This window comes from Rhamphochromis longiceps, linkage group LG2, assembly GCF_057381845.1.
Source record: "Rhamphochromis longiceps isolate RC_006_pf linkage group LG2, R_longiceps_female_GT1.1, whole genome shotgun sequence".
In the NCBI taxonomy this organism is placed as follows: Eukaryota; Metazoa; Chordata; class Actinopteri; order Cichliformes; family Cichlidae; genus Rhamphochromis; species Rhamphochromis longiceps.
The window spans coordinates 11,047,975-11,065,445 of record NC_140558.1 but is presented as its reverse complement, the minus strand read 5'-3'; the positions used below and the strand labels follow the sequence as shown (position 1 = coordinate 11,065,445).

Here is a 17,471-nt window from a genome sequence, read left to right as displayed (position 1 = left end):
GCCCACCAGAGGGCTGCAGACGGGACACTGTAACAGCGCGTTACACGACCAGTCTATATGCTGATCACTGGTTTTACCAGTTTAAGAACGATGGTTGTTTTTTGGTAAGTTATCGCAGACAGATGAAAAATAAGTCTCACTCTATGAATAAATAACTTTTTTGCGCTACACGGCAGGACTTAAAACTGTTGGTTGGACGGCCACCAGGCATTTTCCCAGCCTGATGCTGAGGTCACGTGATTATCTTCCAGGGGTATTGGTTCTGAATTTGGCCCCACCTGTGTTCACACATGGCAACTGCTTCAGCTCACAAGATCCACTTACTCACACCACCTGACCTTTGAGCCACGCCTATGCTCCACACCCTGAAAACGACCACCAGGCGGGTTGACTCTACAGGTGGACAGCTGAGGTGTTAAGTACCTCATTGTGGTAGTGTTTTTGTGTTGTCCAAATGTTCAGAGAGCGCAAATTGTTATAACAAAAAAACAAACAAAAAAAAAAACAACTTAATTTTAAAGATTTTTTGTGTGTGTATGAGCTGAACCTTCATTCACACAACGATCATACCCGAGATCAGCTGACTGTTGCACGTACGTGACCTTTGACCTTTTTAAAAAAAAAAATTAGACGAGCTAACATATGCTAACATTTACATAAGAAAAACAAAGACGAAAAATGGAAGAAAAGGTGTTACCAGTTTATTATTTCAGACGTTAGCATGACTGATAGCTAATCAATGAACTCCACAAGCTGTTAGCAGCTAGCTGCTGTAAGCATTGGTGGGCTGACTGTGTTATAGCGCCACACAGTTCACTAGCTTTACTAGCACCTAGCTAACACCAGGTTTGAGGAGGGTGAAGAAACAGCCTAGTAGTTTCTGAATAACATCCCCAGCTCGACCGATTAGCCAGCAGGAAACTGTGGTTGTTAGTAGGATAACCACCAACAGGCTGATTTACTGTAATAAACAAGCTGTTAGCTTATAAGTTTGCTAACACGGGTACGGTTGCTAAGTTTCTTGTAGCATTCATTAGCAGCCTGGTGGATCAAATTTAAAAACAAAACCCGAGCAATGATGGCAAGCTGATCCCAAAGCTAATTAGCAGCATGTTGGTAAGCTAATTGGGCTTTTTCGATGCTTACTCACTGACTGTTGGTAACGGTTAGTCTAGCTAGCAAGTTACATTGTGTTAGCTAGATGACGACATATTGGATTAGCCAACTGTTTATAAGCTCTTTAAGGAATGAGGAAGACTTCCGGTTGGTCAAAAGATTTTAAAGTCATCCTGACTGTTGGTGTCGTGTCAGCAGGTGCTTTCACCCAGACTGCCACGACACAAGGCAGCAGGATCACGGTGGCTCAAGCAGGATGATGCTGGGCTAAGCCCGTCCAGGGACCGATTTAGAGTGTTCTCATTGGCTGTTTAACACCCTGGTTACCTGGAGACTGTTTGACCTGACTTATGTTTTGGCTGCTGGAAGGCTAGAGACTGCTGGAAGCTCAACAAAAACAGCGTCAAGCGGGCTCTGAGGGTGGCAATGGCGGTGGACAGGATGTTGGTCCTGCAGGTTCGAGTGTTCAGGTGTTGTGAAGGAATGACGCAGCAAGTTTTAGTAAATCTCTTTGAAAAACAAAAATCCTTTGAATCTAACTCGGTACTGTTCATACACATAATCATTATTATCATCATCATCATCAGGTGTCCATGTTGGAGGTCTTGATTAGTTTCCCGTTGCTGCTTCCACTGGTTCCATTCAGGCCTCATCGCCTCAGAGTGGACGGGAAGAAGAATGAGGAGGAGGAGGAAGGGGAGTGGGGATGAAGGGGGTGAGCTGTTGAGGTCAGGGCTGCAGTCAGATTTCACTCCTTCCTGGGCTTCCTGCTCCTTGGAGATCTCCGCAGAACATCGTCCTCGAGCTTCTGCAGAGGAAACGAAGGCAAGATGACGAGTCAGTTTAAGTCAGAGAAGAAGCTCGATGTTACTCGCTCAAATCAAATCATCTGAAACAGACTGCACAGCCTCAGACGGAAAATTCGATTCAGTTTTATTCATACAGCGCCAAATCACAACAACCGTCACTTCAAGGCGTTTTATACTGTAAAAACCCTACAACAGGGGTGTCAAACATACGGCCTGTGGGCCACAGTCAGCCCAGGAAAGAAAAATGAGGGTTTTAAATGTTTTGCAGCTTCACCTACTGATAAAGACCTCTCTCCACCCCCCATGACCATTCATACTACAGCAAAGTAATTACGTAATAGATGATCAATGACATGACAGAAAAGCTGTGTTTACAATCTACTGTAGAAAATTCAGGGTTTTTTTCCCCCAAAATCTACAGGTTAAAATAGAAAAAGGCTATTTTCTGTTAACAAGAACCCCTTTATTAAAAAAATTTTTTTACACACCATTTAAAATGTAAATAATTTATTTACTACAGCAGCACCTGTTAATCATGTAGAAAAACTAAGAAATACTCATCAAATTGCTCCTCTTTTTCTAATATTCTGATATCTGACGGATTAAATGTGTAGTTAAACTTCTTTATAATAACACCTGTTTGGATCTCTCTCTCCCTCTCTCTCTCTCCCCCAAATATCGGGCAAATCAACTTGTGCGTAAAATGTTTTCAGCTGGGCGTCGTGTAAAGCCAGTTCTAACGTTTGAGTCTAAGGTTTATTTTGTGCACCTGACGGCTCTTTTTTGCGTCTCACCCGTAAACTCTCTCCACACACCGTCACATGATTCTTGTGTAGGTGGTAGAAGAGGTTTGTTGTGTTTGAGTCTGTGGTGGGGACTGGACTGCATTATACGGTTTCTGGTCAGTGTCAGACTTTTCATAACCAAACCATGTCCATGCTACAGGGGTAGCCCCTCGTTTAGGAATAAGGTCCTGGATTTGCTTTGACTGGTCTTTCTGTTTGTCATCATTTAGGTTTATTTGGACAAATCTCAACAGGATATTGAGCTTTATTGTGAAAAGTTTATGTGGAAAATAAACAAACGGACAGTGGAGCCACACGTTGGGTTTATCGTTATTGTTGCTAACGACAACAGGTAAAAACAGTTGCTTGTCTGTCCGTAGTGTGGTTATTTTAAATATAAGAGAACTTTATGAAATTAATATAGCCAATACAGTGACCCTCAAAACCATGAAACAAATATTGCAGTAAGCAGTTTATTTTGCCACACCATGAAACAAACAATAGTGTAATATGAAACGATAGACATTTTCATATCGCCATCCAATATATATACAGTGGGGCAAAAAAGTATTTAGTCAGCCACCAATTGTGCAAGTTCCCCCACTTAAAATGATGACAGAGGTCAGTAATTTGCACCAGAGGTACACTTCAACTGTGAGAGACAGAATGTGAAAAAAAAAAATCCATGAATCCACATGGTAGGATTTGTAAAGAATTTATTCGTAAATCAGGGTGGAAAATAAGTATTTGGTCAATAACAAAAATACAACTCAATACTTTGTAACATAACCTTTGTTGGCAATAACAGAGGTCAAACGTTTACTATAGGTCTTTACCAGGTTTGCACACACAGTAGCTGGTATTTTGGCCCATTCCTCCATGCAGATCTTCTCGAGAGCAGTGATGTTTTGGGGCTGTCGCCGAGCAACACGGACTTTCAACTCCCGCCACAGATTTTCTATGGGGTTGAGGTCTGGAGACTGGCTAGGCCACTCCAGGACTTTCAAATGCTTTTTACGGAGCCACTCCTTTGTTGCCCGGGCGGTGTGTTTTGGATCATTGTCATGTTGGGAGACCCAGCCTCGTTTCATCTTCAAAGTTCTCACTGATGGAAGGAGGTTTTGGCTCAAAATCTCACGATACATGGCCCCATTCATTCTGTCCTTAACACGGATCAGTCGTCCTGTCCCCTTGGCAGAAAAACAGCCCCATAGCATGATGTTTCCACCCCCATGCTTCACAGTAGGTATGGTGTTCTTGGGATGCAACTCAGTATTCTTCGTCCTCCAAACACGACGAGTTGAGTTTATACCAAAAAGTTCTACTTTGGTTTCATCTGACCACATGACATTCTCCCAATCCTCTGCTGTATCATCCATGTGCTCTCTGGCAAACTTCAGACGGGCCTGGACATGCACTGGCTTCAGCAGCGGAACACGTCTGGCACTGCGGGATTTGATTCCCTGCCGTTGTAGTGTGTTACTGATGGTGACCTTTGTTACTTTGGTCCCAGCTCTCTGCAGGTCATTCACCAGGTCCCCCCGTGTGGTTCTGGGATCTTTGCTCACCGTTCTCATGATCATTTTGACCCCACGGGATGAGATCTTGCGTGGAGCCCCAGATCGAGGGAGATTATCAGTGGTCTTGTATGTCTTCCATTTTCTGATGATTGCTCCCACAGTTGATTTTTTCACACCAAGCTGCTTGCCTATTGTAGATTCACTCTTCCCAGTCTGGTGCAGGTCTACAATACTTTTCCTGGTGTCCTTCGAAAGCTCTTTGGTCTTGGCCATGGTGGAGTTTGGAGTCTGACTGTTTGAGGCTGTGGACAGGTGTCTTTTATACAGATGATGAGTTCAAACAGGTGCCATTCATACAGGTAACGAGTGGGGACAGAAAAGCTTCTTACAGAAGACGTTACAGGTCTGTGAGAGCCAGAGATTTTCCTTGTTTGAGCTGACCAAATACTTATTTTCCACCCTGATTTACGAATAAATTCTTTACAAATCCTACCATGTGGATTCATGGATTTTTTTTTCACATTCTGTCTCTCACAGTTGAAGTGTACCACAGGTGCAAATTACTGACCTCTGTCATCATTTTAAGTGGGGGAACTTGCACAATCGGTGGCTGACTAAATACTTTTTTGCCCCACTGTATATATCATTATATCGGACAGCCCTACGTCAAAGTGGGTTGTATGGAGTCCACAATGTAAAACCAGTCTGACATCCTTGCCCTATGACTATGCAGAGCAAAGCCAAAAATCAGAGGACCCCATCTGAGCAAGCACTTGGTAGCAATAGGAAGAAAAAACTCCCTTTTAATATGAAGACACGTCAGAATATGAAGTCACCAGACTCCGTGAGGGGCAGCCATCTGCTGAGGCTGGTCAGGGGTTTCAACTCTCCTGGAAAGCAGCAGATGTTACACCTGCAGCACATTTACAGCACTCTGCAGACTGAGCTATTCCCACATTTTTACTGAATTGAAGCTTTTTCAAGTTTTCTACATTTTATGTTTCAGACTCCTTCAAAACAAATCTGAGAAAATAAAATGAAATTAAAGTTTATCTTTGCAACAAGCTTTAAAGACCGGTGTGAAGACATTTAGAAAAACAAAAAACTTATTTTTCTTGTAAAATATAAATGACTAAAAATACAAAATGAACCTTCATTTATTTATTAATTTTTACATCTTTTCAAAAGTTAAAGGAGCAGAAAAGTCACGATTGAATCTGCTGTGATGAAACTTTGCCTCACCTCATCAGCTGTGTTCTCTTTTTCTTCATCCTCCTCTTCCTCTGCAGGTTCTTCATCTTCACTCTTTTCTGTGTCTGAAAAGCAAAGATGAATCAGATTAAGAAACAGCTGCAAACTCAAAAGAAACAAACAGATTCAATTTGAAGATCTCAGTAACCTGGGCTGCTCTTCTCAGCCTTCGGAGCCTCCTCGGCTTCCTCCTCCTCTTCCTCCTCCTCCTCCTTCACATCAGGCTGAGGTTCGTCGGTCTTCTTGTACTCTGCCGGCGACGCCGAACTCTTCTTCTGCAGAAGGAAACGAGTCAGTTCAAAGCGCTCCTGTGGTGGATGCTCATACTAAACAAAGTTTGTAATAATGAATTCACTGTATTTAAAATAATCCCCTGAGCTCAGTTTATCACAGTTTTTGATGTCATACAGACAGGATATCCCAGATATGGTCACCTGAGAGGTTTGTGAGGGGCAGCCAATTAGAAGAAAGAGTGAGGTTTGCCAAATTTACATTACTTGTGGTGGTTTGCTAGTGATAGTTTTAAAATAGCATTATCTAAACTCTTGGGTAACATGCTGATCCTGGACCAGCGCTACGATGACGCAGGAACAGCAACACGATGATTTCAGGTTCCCTCAGCTGAGGATCTAAGACTGATACAAATACATAAAGGCACAGTCACATTTATGAATGGACGGTTTTACTTTTGCAGTCAAGTCACACTGCAGTTCACACCCGCAACAGTAATTTACTGTTATTACCAAACTGCCTTCTCCATGAACAAGCCAGCATGCCACAGTGGAAACAGCTGAGACGGCCAGATATGTGACATGTTCATAGGAAACAGGATTTATAGGCCAAAGTACTGGGTCACACCTCTTAACCTTTGAACTCAAACGTTCTCAGTCCTAGTCCTGCAGCACCTAGCCAGGCAGTCCAAACCTCCTCTGGCATTAACATCAGCACAGACAGTGTGTTGCCGGGAGCTTCGGTTTCCACGGCTGAGCAGCTGCTGCAGGTGTGACGTGAAGGTGGCCTGGGACTTTGGTCCATGTAGTGCAAGTTAAACAGCAGCACCGCCTTCTCAGATCCATCATTCACAAACACATCACTGCCTTTCACTCACGATTTTCGCCTATGTTTGATAAAGGGCGCCCTTTCAGACGAGCATTTTCAGAATGTGTTGGCCAATAGGAGAACAGAGTTGTGCCACCAGCAGGTCTGCTGCAAAGGATTTCACCTGATTTTCCAATATTCAGAACACCAACAAACCAATCATGAATTCTCAGTTATAATCAGTGTCAGAATTACAACCAATGAGTGACAAGGTTTAATGAAACACACAAAGACTGCACTGCAGCACCACAGACGCACACAAGCAGCACAAACACAACAACATGACATGAAGCTATGCTAGCAGCAGTATCAGTCACCGGGCCGGAGGAGGTGGTGGCAGCGCGGTTAGGGCATCCAGCGTCATTAAACTCTTTCTGCAAGCTGGTGAGACTCAAGTGACCCTGAGCTGATCCTGACGACCTCTGTGGACATTAATCAGTGTGATACAACTTAAACCATTAAATGAAACCTCTGGGTTTACAACGTGTGGGTTTGACAACAGGCAAGAGAGGATGCCCTGAGGATCAGACTGCAGGACGGACAGATTTTCTCATGTCCAATTAAAACCTTAAAACAATTATCAATAACAGTTAAAAATACAGCTTGAATTATAACAACAGTTTATATTGATTCATTTCCACCAATCACAAGAGTCCACCTGTGAGGAAATCCTCCACGACAGCATTACACTGAGCTGCCCTCTTATTCCTGACAGGGTCACCATAGCAGATGGATCTGTGTGGTTGATTTGGCACAGACTTCCATTGATCCGGGCCTGAGAACGGCACCAGGAGTATGCACGCTTGTGCCCCACAAGGCTGGGTTTGCAGCATCGAACTGTGGCTCTTTGAACTGCTGAATTTTAACTTTTAAATATCAAGTTTCATATTTTCACTACAGAAAGTCTGACAGTTAATAGGAGCTTCTCAGCTGACTGAGGCATAAACATAAAGTCATGCATTGTTACTACCAGCAGAATGTAAATGAATGAGTAACAGAGTAACACTCAGTGGGGGAAAATGTCGAACTCTCCGTGCTCTGAAGAGGCAACAGCTTCACTTTTACTTCAAACAAGACAGAAACTCGACTTTCAAATGAGGAAACTTCAGTTTGATGCTGCAGAGGCGCAGACCCTGTGTGTGTCTGTGTGTGTGTTTTACCTTTCCAGTGCAGCAGAAGACAAAGATAAGGATGAGCGGCAGAGCCACGGTGAGCACGTAGACGACCCAGAGCCACGGACGCTCCTCTGCAGCACTTAGCATCTGAGCTGCCAGCCCAGGCTGCACGACCACAAAGGAGAGGGGGGGGGGGGGGGGGGGGGGGGGGGATTTAAAAACAAAACAAAACACACACACGGGGCTCCCGTTAACCCAGACTTCAATAAATCCACTTAACACATTTTTCCTTAAATGATCAGTAACAATATCAGAGTTGAACACCAAATCTCTCCCAGTCACGCTAATAAGTATGAAACGCATGTCTATTAAAGGATATCCACTAGCTCGGAGACATTTAGAGGGATCCTTTTATTTTTGATGACTTTGGCTAAGAGCTCATGAAACTCAGTAATCCGGTTTCTCAAATGATCAGAATATTTCCTAAAATGAATCAAATCTCCTCATGAGCCATAATCATCAAATTAACACAAAAGCAGACTTGATACATTTCACTTCATACTGAAAAATATATTCAAGTTAACCTTTCAGAATAAAATTATGGGAAAAGGATTTTGTCCTTAATATTCAATTGATTTGTGAAACATTAGTAAGGAAACGTAATTTTCTTTCAATTCTGTTGCTCAAAAATAAAATTTTAACGTGTTTGATGCTCCACCGTGAAGCTGCGCTGAGGTGTGTGAGGTCACCCTGAGCATTTGAAACATGAGGCGGTGACTGTGTCACTTCACTTTTTAAACTTTAATCATGGCACACACTTGATTTTAAAAAAGGAAAAAAAACTCCCAAAACAAATCACAGATCTGATTTATCCCAGAAGACTGAATTTAATCTGATCTAATAACATGGACCAACCTCAGCGGCGCCCTCTGCTGCCTTCTTCAGCCCCCAGCTATCAGATGCCCAGCGTTCGGCAGCGTTGCGGTCATTGGTGATGAAGAAGTTGTCAAAGAAGATGTCAGGGGTCATGGACCAGAGTTCAAGCCCCAGGGCGCTGAACGGTGACATCTTGTAGGGGTGAAGGTCCTCAAAGTACGCCGGGTTGGGGATCTTCCTCGGCTTCCAGACGCCCTGAAAACACGAAGGGTCGGAGGTGAGGAGAGCCTCCAAAAGACTCCACCCCTCCATCTAATGATCACCTCACACTGAAGTCAGACTCACCTGATAGTTGGGGTTATCAATCATGGGGGGCTTCCATTTGCCCTTGTAGTTGGGGTTGTCAATCATTGGCCGTTTCCAGGTGCCGCAGCCGGGGGCGGTCTCACAGGCGGGGTTAGGGATCTGAGGGGCCTCCCACTCTCCATCCATGTCCTCATCCCTGACAGGCACGAAGAGTACTCTGTTATCTTCTTTATACTGGAATACAGGTTTTACTGGGACTATTTTCAGCAGTGGATTAATCCACGGGCTTTGTCAGGAAAGCTGTTCACAGTGAAAAGAAAATCTGTACTCTGTTTGCTTTAGACATTTCTTTCCTTCCACCTGCTCCGGGCCGACAGGCAGGTGTAACTCACCAGTCTTCAGGTTTGATGGCGTCAGGGTCTCCGATATACTCGGGCTCATCGTCCAGCCAGCCGTCGGGTTTCACTGCAGATTCATCTGGAATCTGAGCCGGAGCGTCTTCATCCCTGCAAACACACAACAACCCAAGTCTGCTGTCACAGAGTGGCAAACATGGAAGCACCAAACCTGCAGTTCCTCTAACATCCAGCAGAGGCTCCAGCAGTGAGTCAGTCCCAATGACAGGTGGACTGTGACACAGGAGCTGCCTCCTAGGGTTCCCCTCAGCTAATTGGAGTCTGAACTGAACCTCTGCACGGTTTTTGTGCCTTTGGAGCATTTTTAATGACATCATCTGACCAATAATATAGCTGCTGTGAGGTCACTGTACTTAAAGGGAAACATGAAGTAAGCCTTTGATTTTTAAATAGACATGGATTGTGTTTTTAATACATTCTGAATCTGTTACTGAAGTGTATGGTAAGAAGCAGCACAATCTCCAGATTTACTTTATTTTCCCCCTTTTAAATAAATTGTAAATAAATAATTTTTCCCCTTTTTAAAACTTACTTAAAATTTTAAGATCTTCAATTCAGGAAAAGTAAACGATCTCAGAAATAGCTGAGCAACATAATCAGCTGTGTCTCTCTGCCATCTTTAGCCGGTATTCCTCGTTCTGAACTAGATCGGACTGTCCACTTATAAATAGAGACTGACCCCGTGACGCTTTTACTGCAAACAGGTTTACTTCAGTTCCAGTCGTGCAGCCATGGCTCAGTTTGTTTTCTTTAGGTCAAACGCCTGGATGAAAGTTTGAGCAAACTAAAAATGAAACCCTTGTACTGACCAGTCCTCGGGTTTGACGGAGTCCGGGTCCTGGATCTTGGCCCTCTCATCCCAGTCCTCAGGTTTGTGGTCATCAGGGTCCTCGATCTCAGCGGTGGGGTTCACAGCGGGGGTCATGTCCGTCAGCAGGTTGCCGCTGTTCACGACCGTCTGATCCACCAACACCTCAAAGCTGTTGTCAGAGTTCACCACTGTTGGGGGCAACAGAGACAAGTTAGGCACTCAAAGAAAAAATAATAATCAAAGTCTGCAGTTCCTCTAACGTCCAGCAGAGGCCAGGGTCCACAGAATCCCTTGTTAACATTTACAGCAGAAATAAACACGTTTGCAGCCTGTGCGTCTCACCCAGCGTGTACAGGTGAGTCTTCTTGTCGGTGAAGTATGTCCTCAGGTCGGCGTCGGGTTTCTTAGCGTGTTTCTCTTCGTACTCTCCGGTTTTGGGGTTTTTGTGTCTGAAGATGAAGTGCAGCTTGTAGTCTTCTCCACATTTGTCGGGTCCAAACATGATAGTGTACGGAGTTTTATCCACAAACTGGTCCTGCAGACACACACGGACATGTTACAGTGCTTACCTGCCTCGTAGCCTGCAGGTGTTTTTATCAGTCACTTATTAGAGTGATCAATAAGAACATTTCATAGAAATATCATAGATTTGCCTCTTTGGCTCATGACAGGAAGATGAGTTAGTGAGTTAGATCACGAGTCGAACAACATTTAAAACCTTTTTAAGTCACTGTCCTGCTTTTCTTTTGGAAGCGGCATCATTAATAAACTGAATTAACGTGTGTGGGAATCGCACTGACCAGGTCGAGGTCGGGCGTCTCAGTCAGCAGCTTTACGTAGGCGCCACCGCAGTCGATACCCGACTGGAAGTTCACCTCATACCTGAACACAGACAGATCACACTGCTGATCAGTACCTTTCAGACTGAGAACACCTAGGTGTTCACACCCATCTACCAATCAGAGTTTCAAATGTGAATCAGACATCAAAGCTGTCCTTACTGGATGACAAGGGGCATGGTTTCAAAGGTGAAAGGTCGCAGCAGGTGGGCTGAGATGGCATGATGTTTGGCTCGAGACTTCAGGACCAGACCTTTGTCGCCAGGCAGCTTACTGTCCTTCATCTCCTCCACAGCCCATTTACCTGTTAACATCGTCATCATCATCATCATCATCAGAGACAAACACTAAAACAAGGCGGTAATCTTCGGTACAGTGGCCTTTTTAGGACATCCCAGGCTCAGCTGATGTAATATCTAATGTAAAAAACTGCTCATGCACGTCATCATGTACACAATGAGGTTACAGATGTGCACTCACCGTCGTACTTTGCGATCTCTTCGTCTGCGTCATCCTTCTTGGCGTTGGACAGAATCCACCTGAAACAGCACACAGAGGGTTACGACTCCGCCGGAGCTCTGAGGTTTACAGGTAGATGTACACGTGTGCACTGACTCCTCGGCAGCATTTTTCACAGATCAAACACCGAGGCTTTTCTTTGATGAAACTGATGATCAAATTAAACCATATGACTGTTTCACTAATCGATTGTCTTGATAACTGCTGGGAGAATAACTTCAGCTAATTGTTCTAAACTCTGGGCTGATCTGATAGGTTTAAATCAGCTAATGTTACAAACAAACCATCACTAGGTTACAGCAAGCTGGTTCTGCGCCAGTGAGGGGGTGTCCTTAAATCCTTAACTGACCAGTTGGCATGCATTAGTGTGATGCTAGCACGTGTAATAAGCTTTAAAGTAAGAAAAAGAAAACATGTAAGGGAAGGTTATGATTCATGCGTGTGTGGTGCTCACCCATCCAGTGTCCCCTTATCAAAAGACTCTGCAATGAAGTGTTCCCCCTTCGGCTCAGGAGCTTTGTAGGTCACCTGAGTGAAGAAATGAAAGTAAGTTATAACATCCTCATGTGCAGGTTAACCAACACATTTGTTTGGTTCGTCCTCGTCTTCCTATCTCAGATTGAGCTCAAAGCCTTTCAGGTGTGTTCACTTTACCTCAGCTCCACTCTGAATAACCAGTCAGACTGGAAGTGAAGCAAACATGATCAAAACTGTGGAAATGATTCACGAGCAGGTTTCTGTCTAAAACCTGCCGACTCCAGGAAAATTCACCCGTTAAATCATTAGACTGAATTATTCTGAGGTCCGACTCTTAGTCCGGTCTGTGTCTGTAGAGAGAATGCAGGTCAGTAGATCAGCAGGGCAGATCACTACTCTCTCATCAGACCCACTTCCTGACCTGATTGGTTAATGGGTAACAGACACTTCTGGGTTAAACATTCAAAACCTCAGAATGAGCCAAAATAAATGCTGAGAGCACAACAGTTATAATCCTCACAGGTAAAAACTTCAATAGAGTTAACTTTATTCATACAACCAAAAACTTAGACAAACAATTTGAAAAGCTTTCAGAAAAACAAGAAACAAGTAACTTTTTAAAAACCTTTTTAACACGTCGGTAAATAAAAACGAAGACGTCACTGATGGAAAATCTGGACCTGGAGATGGTTTCTGGCTGATTTAGTTTGGTGCCCCCTAGTGTGCAGACCCATGTAACTACAGCTTCTACTGAAAATAAACTTTAACGACTTTATGAAACTAAAAAAAAAAAAAAAAAAAAAAAGATTTTCCACCATCTGCAAATTTATCATTAACAAGAATTCCAAAAAAAACTATTTTTTTAAATTAATAATAAAATAAAAATAAATAAAGCTGTCTTACCTGTGGACTGGGAGGGGTTTTAGGAGCAGGTGGAGCTTCATCTTGCACGTCGTCCTCCAGATCCTCGTCCTCAGCCAAGCTCAGGTCCATTTCGTCCTCCACGTCGGCATCCAGACCGTCTTCGACCAGATCGTCAGCCCGAGAGACGGGGCCTAAACTGAGGCAGAGGAGGCCCGCCGCCAGGAGAACAAACAAACCGACCCGCTGATTCATAGTCTGCACAGAGAGGAGCAGAAAACCCGTCAAATCTGGAGAGCAAGCAGGGCCGGGCCAAAAACCAGTGATCTTAGTTATACAGAGATTTCTCTCATTTTATTGTTTTTATTTTAAATTTTATAAACAACAACAAAAATCGACACAGTCGTGTTCTCCCATCATTAACAGACTGCCAACCTGTGTTTCATCTATCACCATGGTGACCAACCACAGAGCGCCCACAGGACGTGCTCCTCGGCTCCTTTTAACCCTAATGAGATTACACCCCGAGGGATTACAGCAGCACCCCGGTACAAGCAGAAATGCACACGCACACACACTACCTTAGCTGTTTTACGGGTTATTTAACATGAGATGGTGTGTCATGACTGACTTCCTGTCGTCTTTCAGTGCAGCAATGCCGTGATTACACAACTAACGTTAAGCTGCTGTGTTCAGTGACCATCAGAATAATCAGGCCCAAAAAGGTTCTGTGTTCCTGAACCACATCAAACAACAAAAATTAAGACTTTACAACATCAGCAGGTAAAAATCTGGCAAAAAGATTTGTCTCATCAGGGCTCAGCAACCCCAACTGCTACTTGGGTTTACAGTTGTTCTTACATTGATGCTTGCCACTAATGACAGTAAAAGAATTTTAGCCTGACAAGAAAGTGATAAAGATAATCAGGGACATCGCCACTTACACTGGAAAAAAGTAAAACCAATACTCGGAACGTCTGATAAAATCACTGACGGCCGAGCTTGGTCTCCTAAACTAAACAAGCTCACTGAAATCAGTCAGCAGAAGCTGTAGCCTGCCTTCTTAAAGCTACAAATATAATCACACTACATATACACTCTGTGTATACATACATACATACTCTGTAATTCAAATATTTGCAGAAGAAGAATGTGTGCAGACGCCCAAACAGAGAACCTAAATCTGGAGGAAACCAGGGAATGATGGATCTGGAGTTGATTTTGCATCTGATAGATATTAATGGAAGTGGTGCAGTGCAGGTGCAGCCACAGGCGGAGCAGTCTCAAGTAGTGATAAGACTGGTGATGTATTTAAATGAGAAAGAAAATTTAGACTGGCTGACTAATCTAAAGACAAAGTTCTCCATCATTCATCATCCTCCGTTAAATCTGAGGAGGATAAGATTCATGATCCAGATCACCACATGACAGGAAGTGCAAAACCTTCTGACCTCAAGTGTCTCTATTAATATTTATTCCAGCAGATTTGTCTCATCTGAGCTGATTCTAAAAGGTAATCAAATTACCGATCAGTCTGATTGGTGCCAAGTAAAAACAAAACAATCTGGTCACATGACAGGAAGTGTATTAAGATTAAGAAAGGCAAGAAAAGTGGATCCTGAAGTTAAGCACATCTCACTCAGCAGACTGCCAGCTAATCAGATTAGCCTTTCAGACAGATTAGCATACGTGCCAGCACTAGTCGTTAGCTTAGCATCAAAGGCGTTTTGTGGGGTCTGAAGGAGCCCGAACTTTAAAACATTTCTGTCCTTAATTCTAGTCAGGTTAGTTTTGTTTCTGTGCACGGGAGGGTCATCTGCCAGGCTGTCACTTAAATGTGTAAAATGGATATGCATACACCTTACTTTCCAAAATAAAAGGACAAAAATTTTACTTTAAGCCTTTCTTTCAGTTCCCTGCTGCACAAACAATGCTGAACTTCACTGGTGAGTTCACAAACTCACACTGCAGTTTTCCAGCTGCCTGTGGGCAGTAATAAGCTCTTAGGTGGCCTCTGATTGGCTGATAAAACAGCAGCTTACAATCCTAATCAGCTGAGTGAAACCAGCTGAAGTGGCTGTTATCCACCCAGACTGAAGGCTCCAGTTGACATTAGTAACTTAATCTGATCTCAGAGCTGAAGGACATCTGCTGCTCCTCACACCTACCAGTTTCTAATAATTCATCAATAATGCCACGAATTACAGAAATGTGTCAGCTTTTTCTACTCTTGGGTTTTTGTGATGTTATTAGATGGCGACATCTGCATTCAGTCATCTCAGTTGCACTGAGGCCCGGTGTCACATAAATAAGGAACTGTGAATCATGCAAAGCTGCTCTAACAGAACAAACGGTGGAGCTCAAGACTGATGCAGGTGTTCAGGTTGTGTACAGTTAAACAGCATGTGTCAGTTAAATTGTACCCAAACCGGATGGACTGGTTAGCATTTAGGCTGAACAATGAACCCGAAAAACTGAATAAATCAAGAACAAGCCCAACTCACTCAGTCTGTGGTCGTGACTTCAAAAAACAGTTTGAATTAACGTTATGATGCGTTTTGAAAACCAGAGAGCAGAAATAAGATTAAAATCCCAAATCCTGTTACTGCCGTGTCTGAATTTAAACGTGGTCAAGTTGTTTTGGCTCAATTTGTTTCTAATTTATGATTTTTTTTCCCCCCTGTGACACACTGTGCAGGGTGTACACCACTGGGATAGGCAGAAGCCCCACTACGAAGTGGATATGCAGAAGAGAATGGAATTATTTATGTTCTGTTAAGGATCAGTGATAAGGTTTTTATTTGTCAGGTAATTTTATCAATTAAAGAGTCACTGCGTGTAAGCCCTCATATTCTCACCAAAGATTGCCCCTGTAATCTAAGCGAGATGATGAGATGATCATATATTCCTTCAGTAAGCAAGCATGCATATGATACTTTTAAATGTGGGAACAGAAACCATCGCAGATTATGCGCCTAACAGATCTCGGGCCAGTTCGCTTTGTTCTTGCTAACTTAAGACAGACTAACTACTCAGACAATTCTTGTACCCTTTCATTTTTTCACAGTCTTGTTTAAAGAAAAAAAATCTACAGAGAGACTCTGATGTCTTTGCAGCTGCCCTTACAGTGATGTTGATCTACAGGAAGTAAAAGTCAAAGATTTCTGCAGATTAACATGTCTATATCGCCACCTGCAGACATCCTGGAGTAAACGCTACGGACAGCGGCCCTTTGAGCCAGATGTTACAATGAAAAACAGCTACTAACTTATACCAGACAGCCCAGTGTTTCCCTTTTTAATATTAACATTCTGATCTTACTTTACATATACACCTGAAAAAAGCAGAGAAAATAATTATAGCTCGGTAAGCATCAAATGTTTAGTTAATGAAGAAATGTCTTAAAACAATCCAGATGTTAATCCTGATCAATGTGATCGTGATCATTTCACAATCATGGAGCAATTCAACTTTAACATAAGACTGAGCTTTACAGCATCACCGTTTTGGTTTTTTGAACCCAGGTGTGATCTGAGAGGGGTGGATATGACAGTAAGCTGTCAATGATGAAGGAGCACCGCCCATAGTCCCCCCCAACTTCCTAGGGTTCTTTCTGACCATAAAAAATATACTTTTGGCTACTCAGTTACCCCACAGGTAACGGGAAATTAACCAGCAACCTTTCGTTTGCAAACGTGTAAATGACACCAAACATCATGCTTAACTCAGTATCGAGCTCTGGTTTTACTTTAAAATGAGAGGAGTCGCCCCCTACTGGTAATTCTAAGTCATACTGGTAAAAACCTGTGCTTAATACCGCCTAGGATCAGCTCATTTCCATCCACTTTTTCACCGTGATAGTCTGCCAAGTTCGACCACAATGGTCACTGAATCTGCAGGGTCTACCTCTAATGATGCTAACACACCTGTGACAGCGGACAGGTGAATGGAGGTCAGTCATGAAAGCGCGTAGCTTATGATTAACTTTGTTTTCATACACCCATTTTTTTTTTTTGCCAGCCTCCTGCAGGCTTTGCTACCCGGATCCTAAAGCCTTCTCTGGACAGTTTAACAGCTGATCCTAAACCCTTCAAAGACCCTAAAAAACACCGCCCACCTCCTCCAGATCCCTGCTTAGCCCAATGTTAGCATAGCACCTTACGGAACACCCGACTTTGAATGAAGCAGTCGGACCAATTTTAGTTTCGCTGTGAGAAAAAACCCGACTGTAATGCATGTTAATCAAACCAGATCACCGGGACAAGACTCGGGTTTAAGGTTTATTAACCGCTAACGGAGGCCACGGCAGCGGGCTAACGGCTAGCTGGGTTCACCTGCGGTTAATTAGCCATCAGCCCGGTGCTAACTGCCCGCAGGAGCCGCGGAGAGGAGATTTAACGGATAGAAACCGACAGCATGTAAATAACTACAGCCCGGGCGACGTGAACGGAACACCACCTGTCAGAAAACAGTTGTATTCGGCTGAGCTACCCTTTAAAATTCTCATTTATTGGCGTTTTCGCTCACCTCAAGCTCACCCGTGCGCCGCCTGGGAACTACTGAGGAGGATCACGTGGGGTCCTGGAGGGCACTAACCGCCTTCCCCCGTCGCCGATTGGTTATCCAGCGCGTAACTTTGACGTTTCCTGTCAACTGTCAGGAGCTGATTGGT

The 17,471-nt window shown here is 43.6% G+C and overlaps 1 protein-coding gene across 2 annotated transcripts; it reads right to left on the bottom strand.

Annotated features, from left to right (window-relative positions):
* Positions 1–679: 679 nt before the first annotated feature.
* On the bottom strand, positions 680–17,471 carry canx (calnexin). 2 transcript variants are annotated; one of them, XM_085417666.1, is made up of 16 exons: positions 17,327–17,471; positions 12,842–13,057; positions 11,916–11,989; positions 11,423–11,481; positions 11,105–11,246; positions 10,904–10,985; positions 10,446–10,638; positions 10,102–10,291; positions 9,269–9,382; positions 8,916–9,072; positions 8,610–8,825; positions 7,740–7,859; positions 6,897–7,001; positions 5,630–5,756; positions 5,473–5,546; positions 680–1,924 (listed from the first exon to the last, which is right to left on the bottom strand). In XM_085417666.1, the coding sequence occupies exons 2-16, from the start codon at positions 13,052–13,054 to the stop codon at positions 1,865–1,867; spliced, it is 1,926 nt and encodes a 641-aa protein (XP_085273792.1). In that variant the 5' UTR covers positions 13,055–13,057; positions 17,327–17,471; the 3' UTR covers positions 680–1,864. The 2 variants fall into 2 exon arrangements, with proteins under 2 accessions (XP_085273792.1, XP_085273801.1); XM_085417675.1 differs by lacking the exon at positions 6,897–7,001.

Excerpts from the sequence above, each read along its gene's own strand:
- canx (XM_085417666.1), bottom strand. The coding sequence starts at position 13,054 with ATGAATCAGCGGGTCGGTTTGTTTGTTCTCCTGGCGGCGGGCCTCCTC. Across the intron at positions 10,986-11,104 it reads ACCATGCCCCTTGTCATCCA|GTATGAGGTGAACTTCCAGT; the intron begins GTAAGGACAGCT and ends GTCTGTGTTCAG. Across the intron at positions 7,860-8,609 it reads CAGCAGAGGGCGCCGCTGAG|CCTGGGCTGGCAGCTCAGAT; the intron begins GTTGGTCCATGT and ends GTGGTCGTGCAG.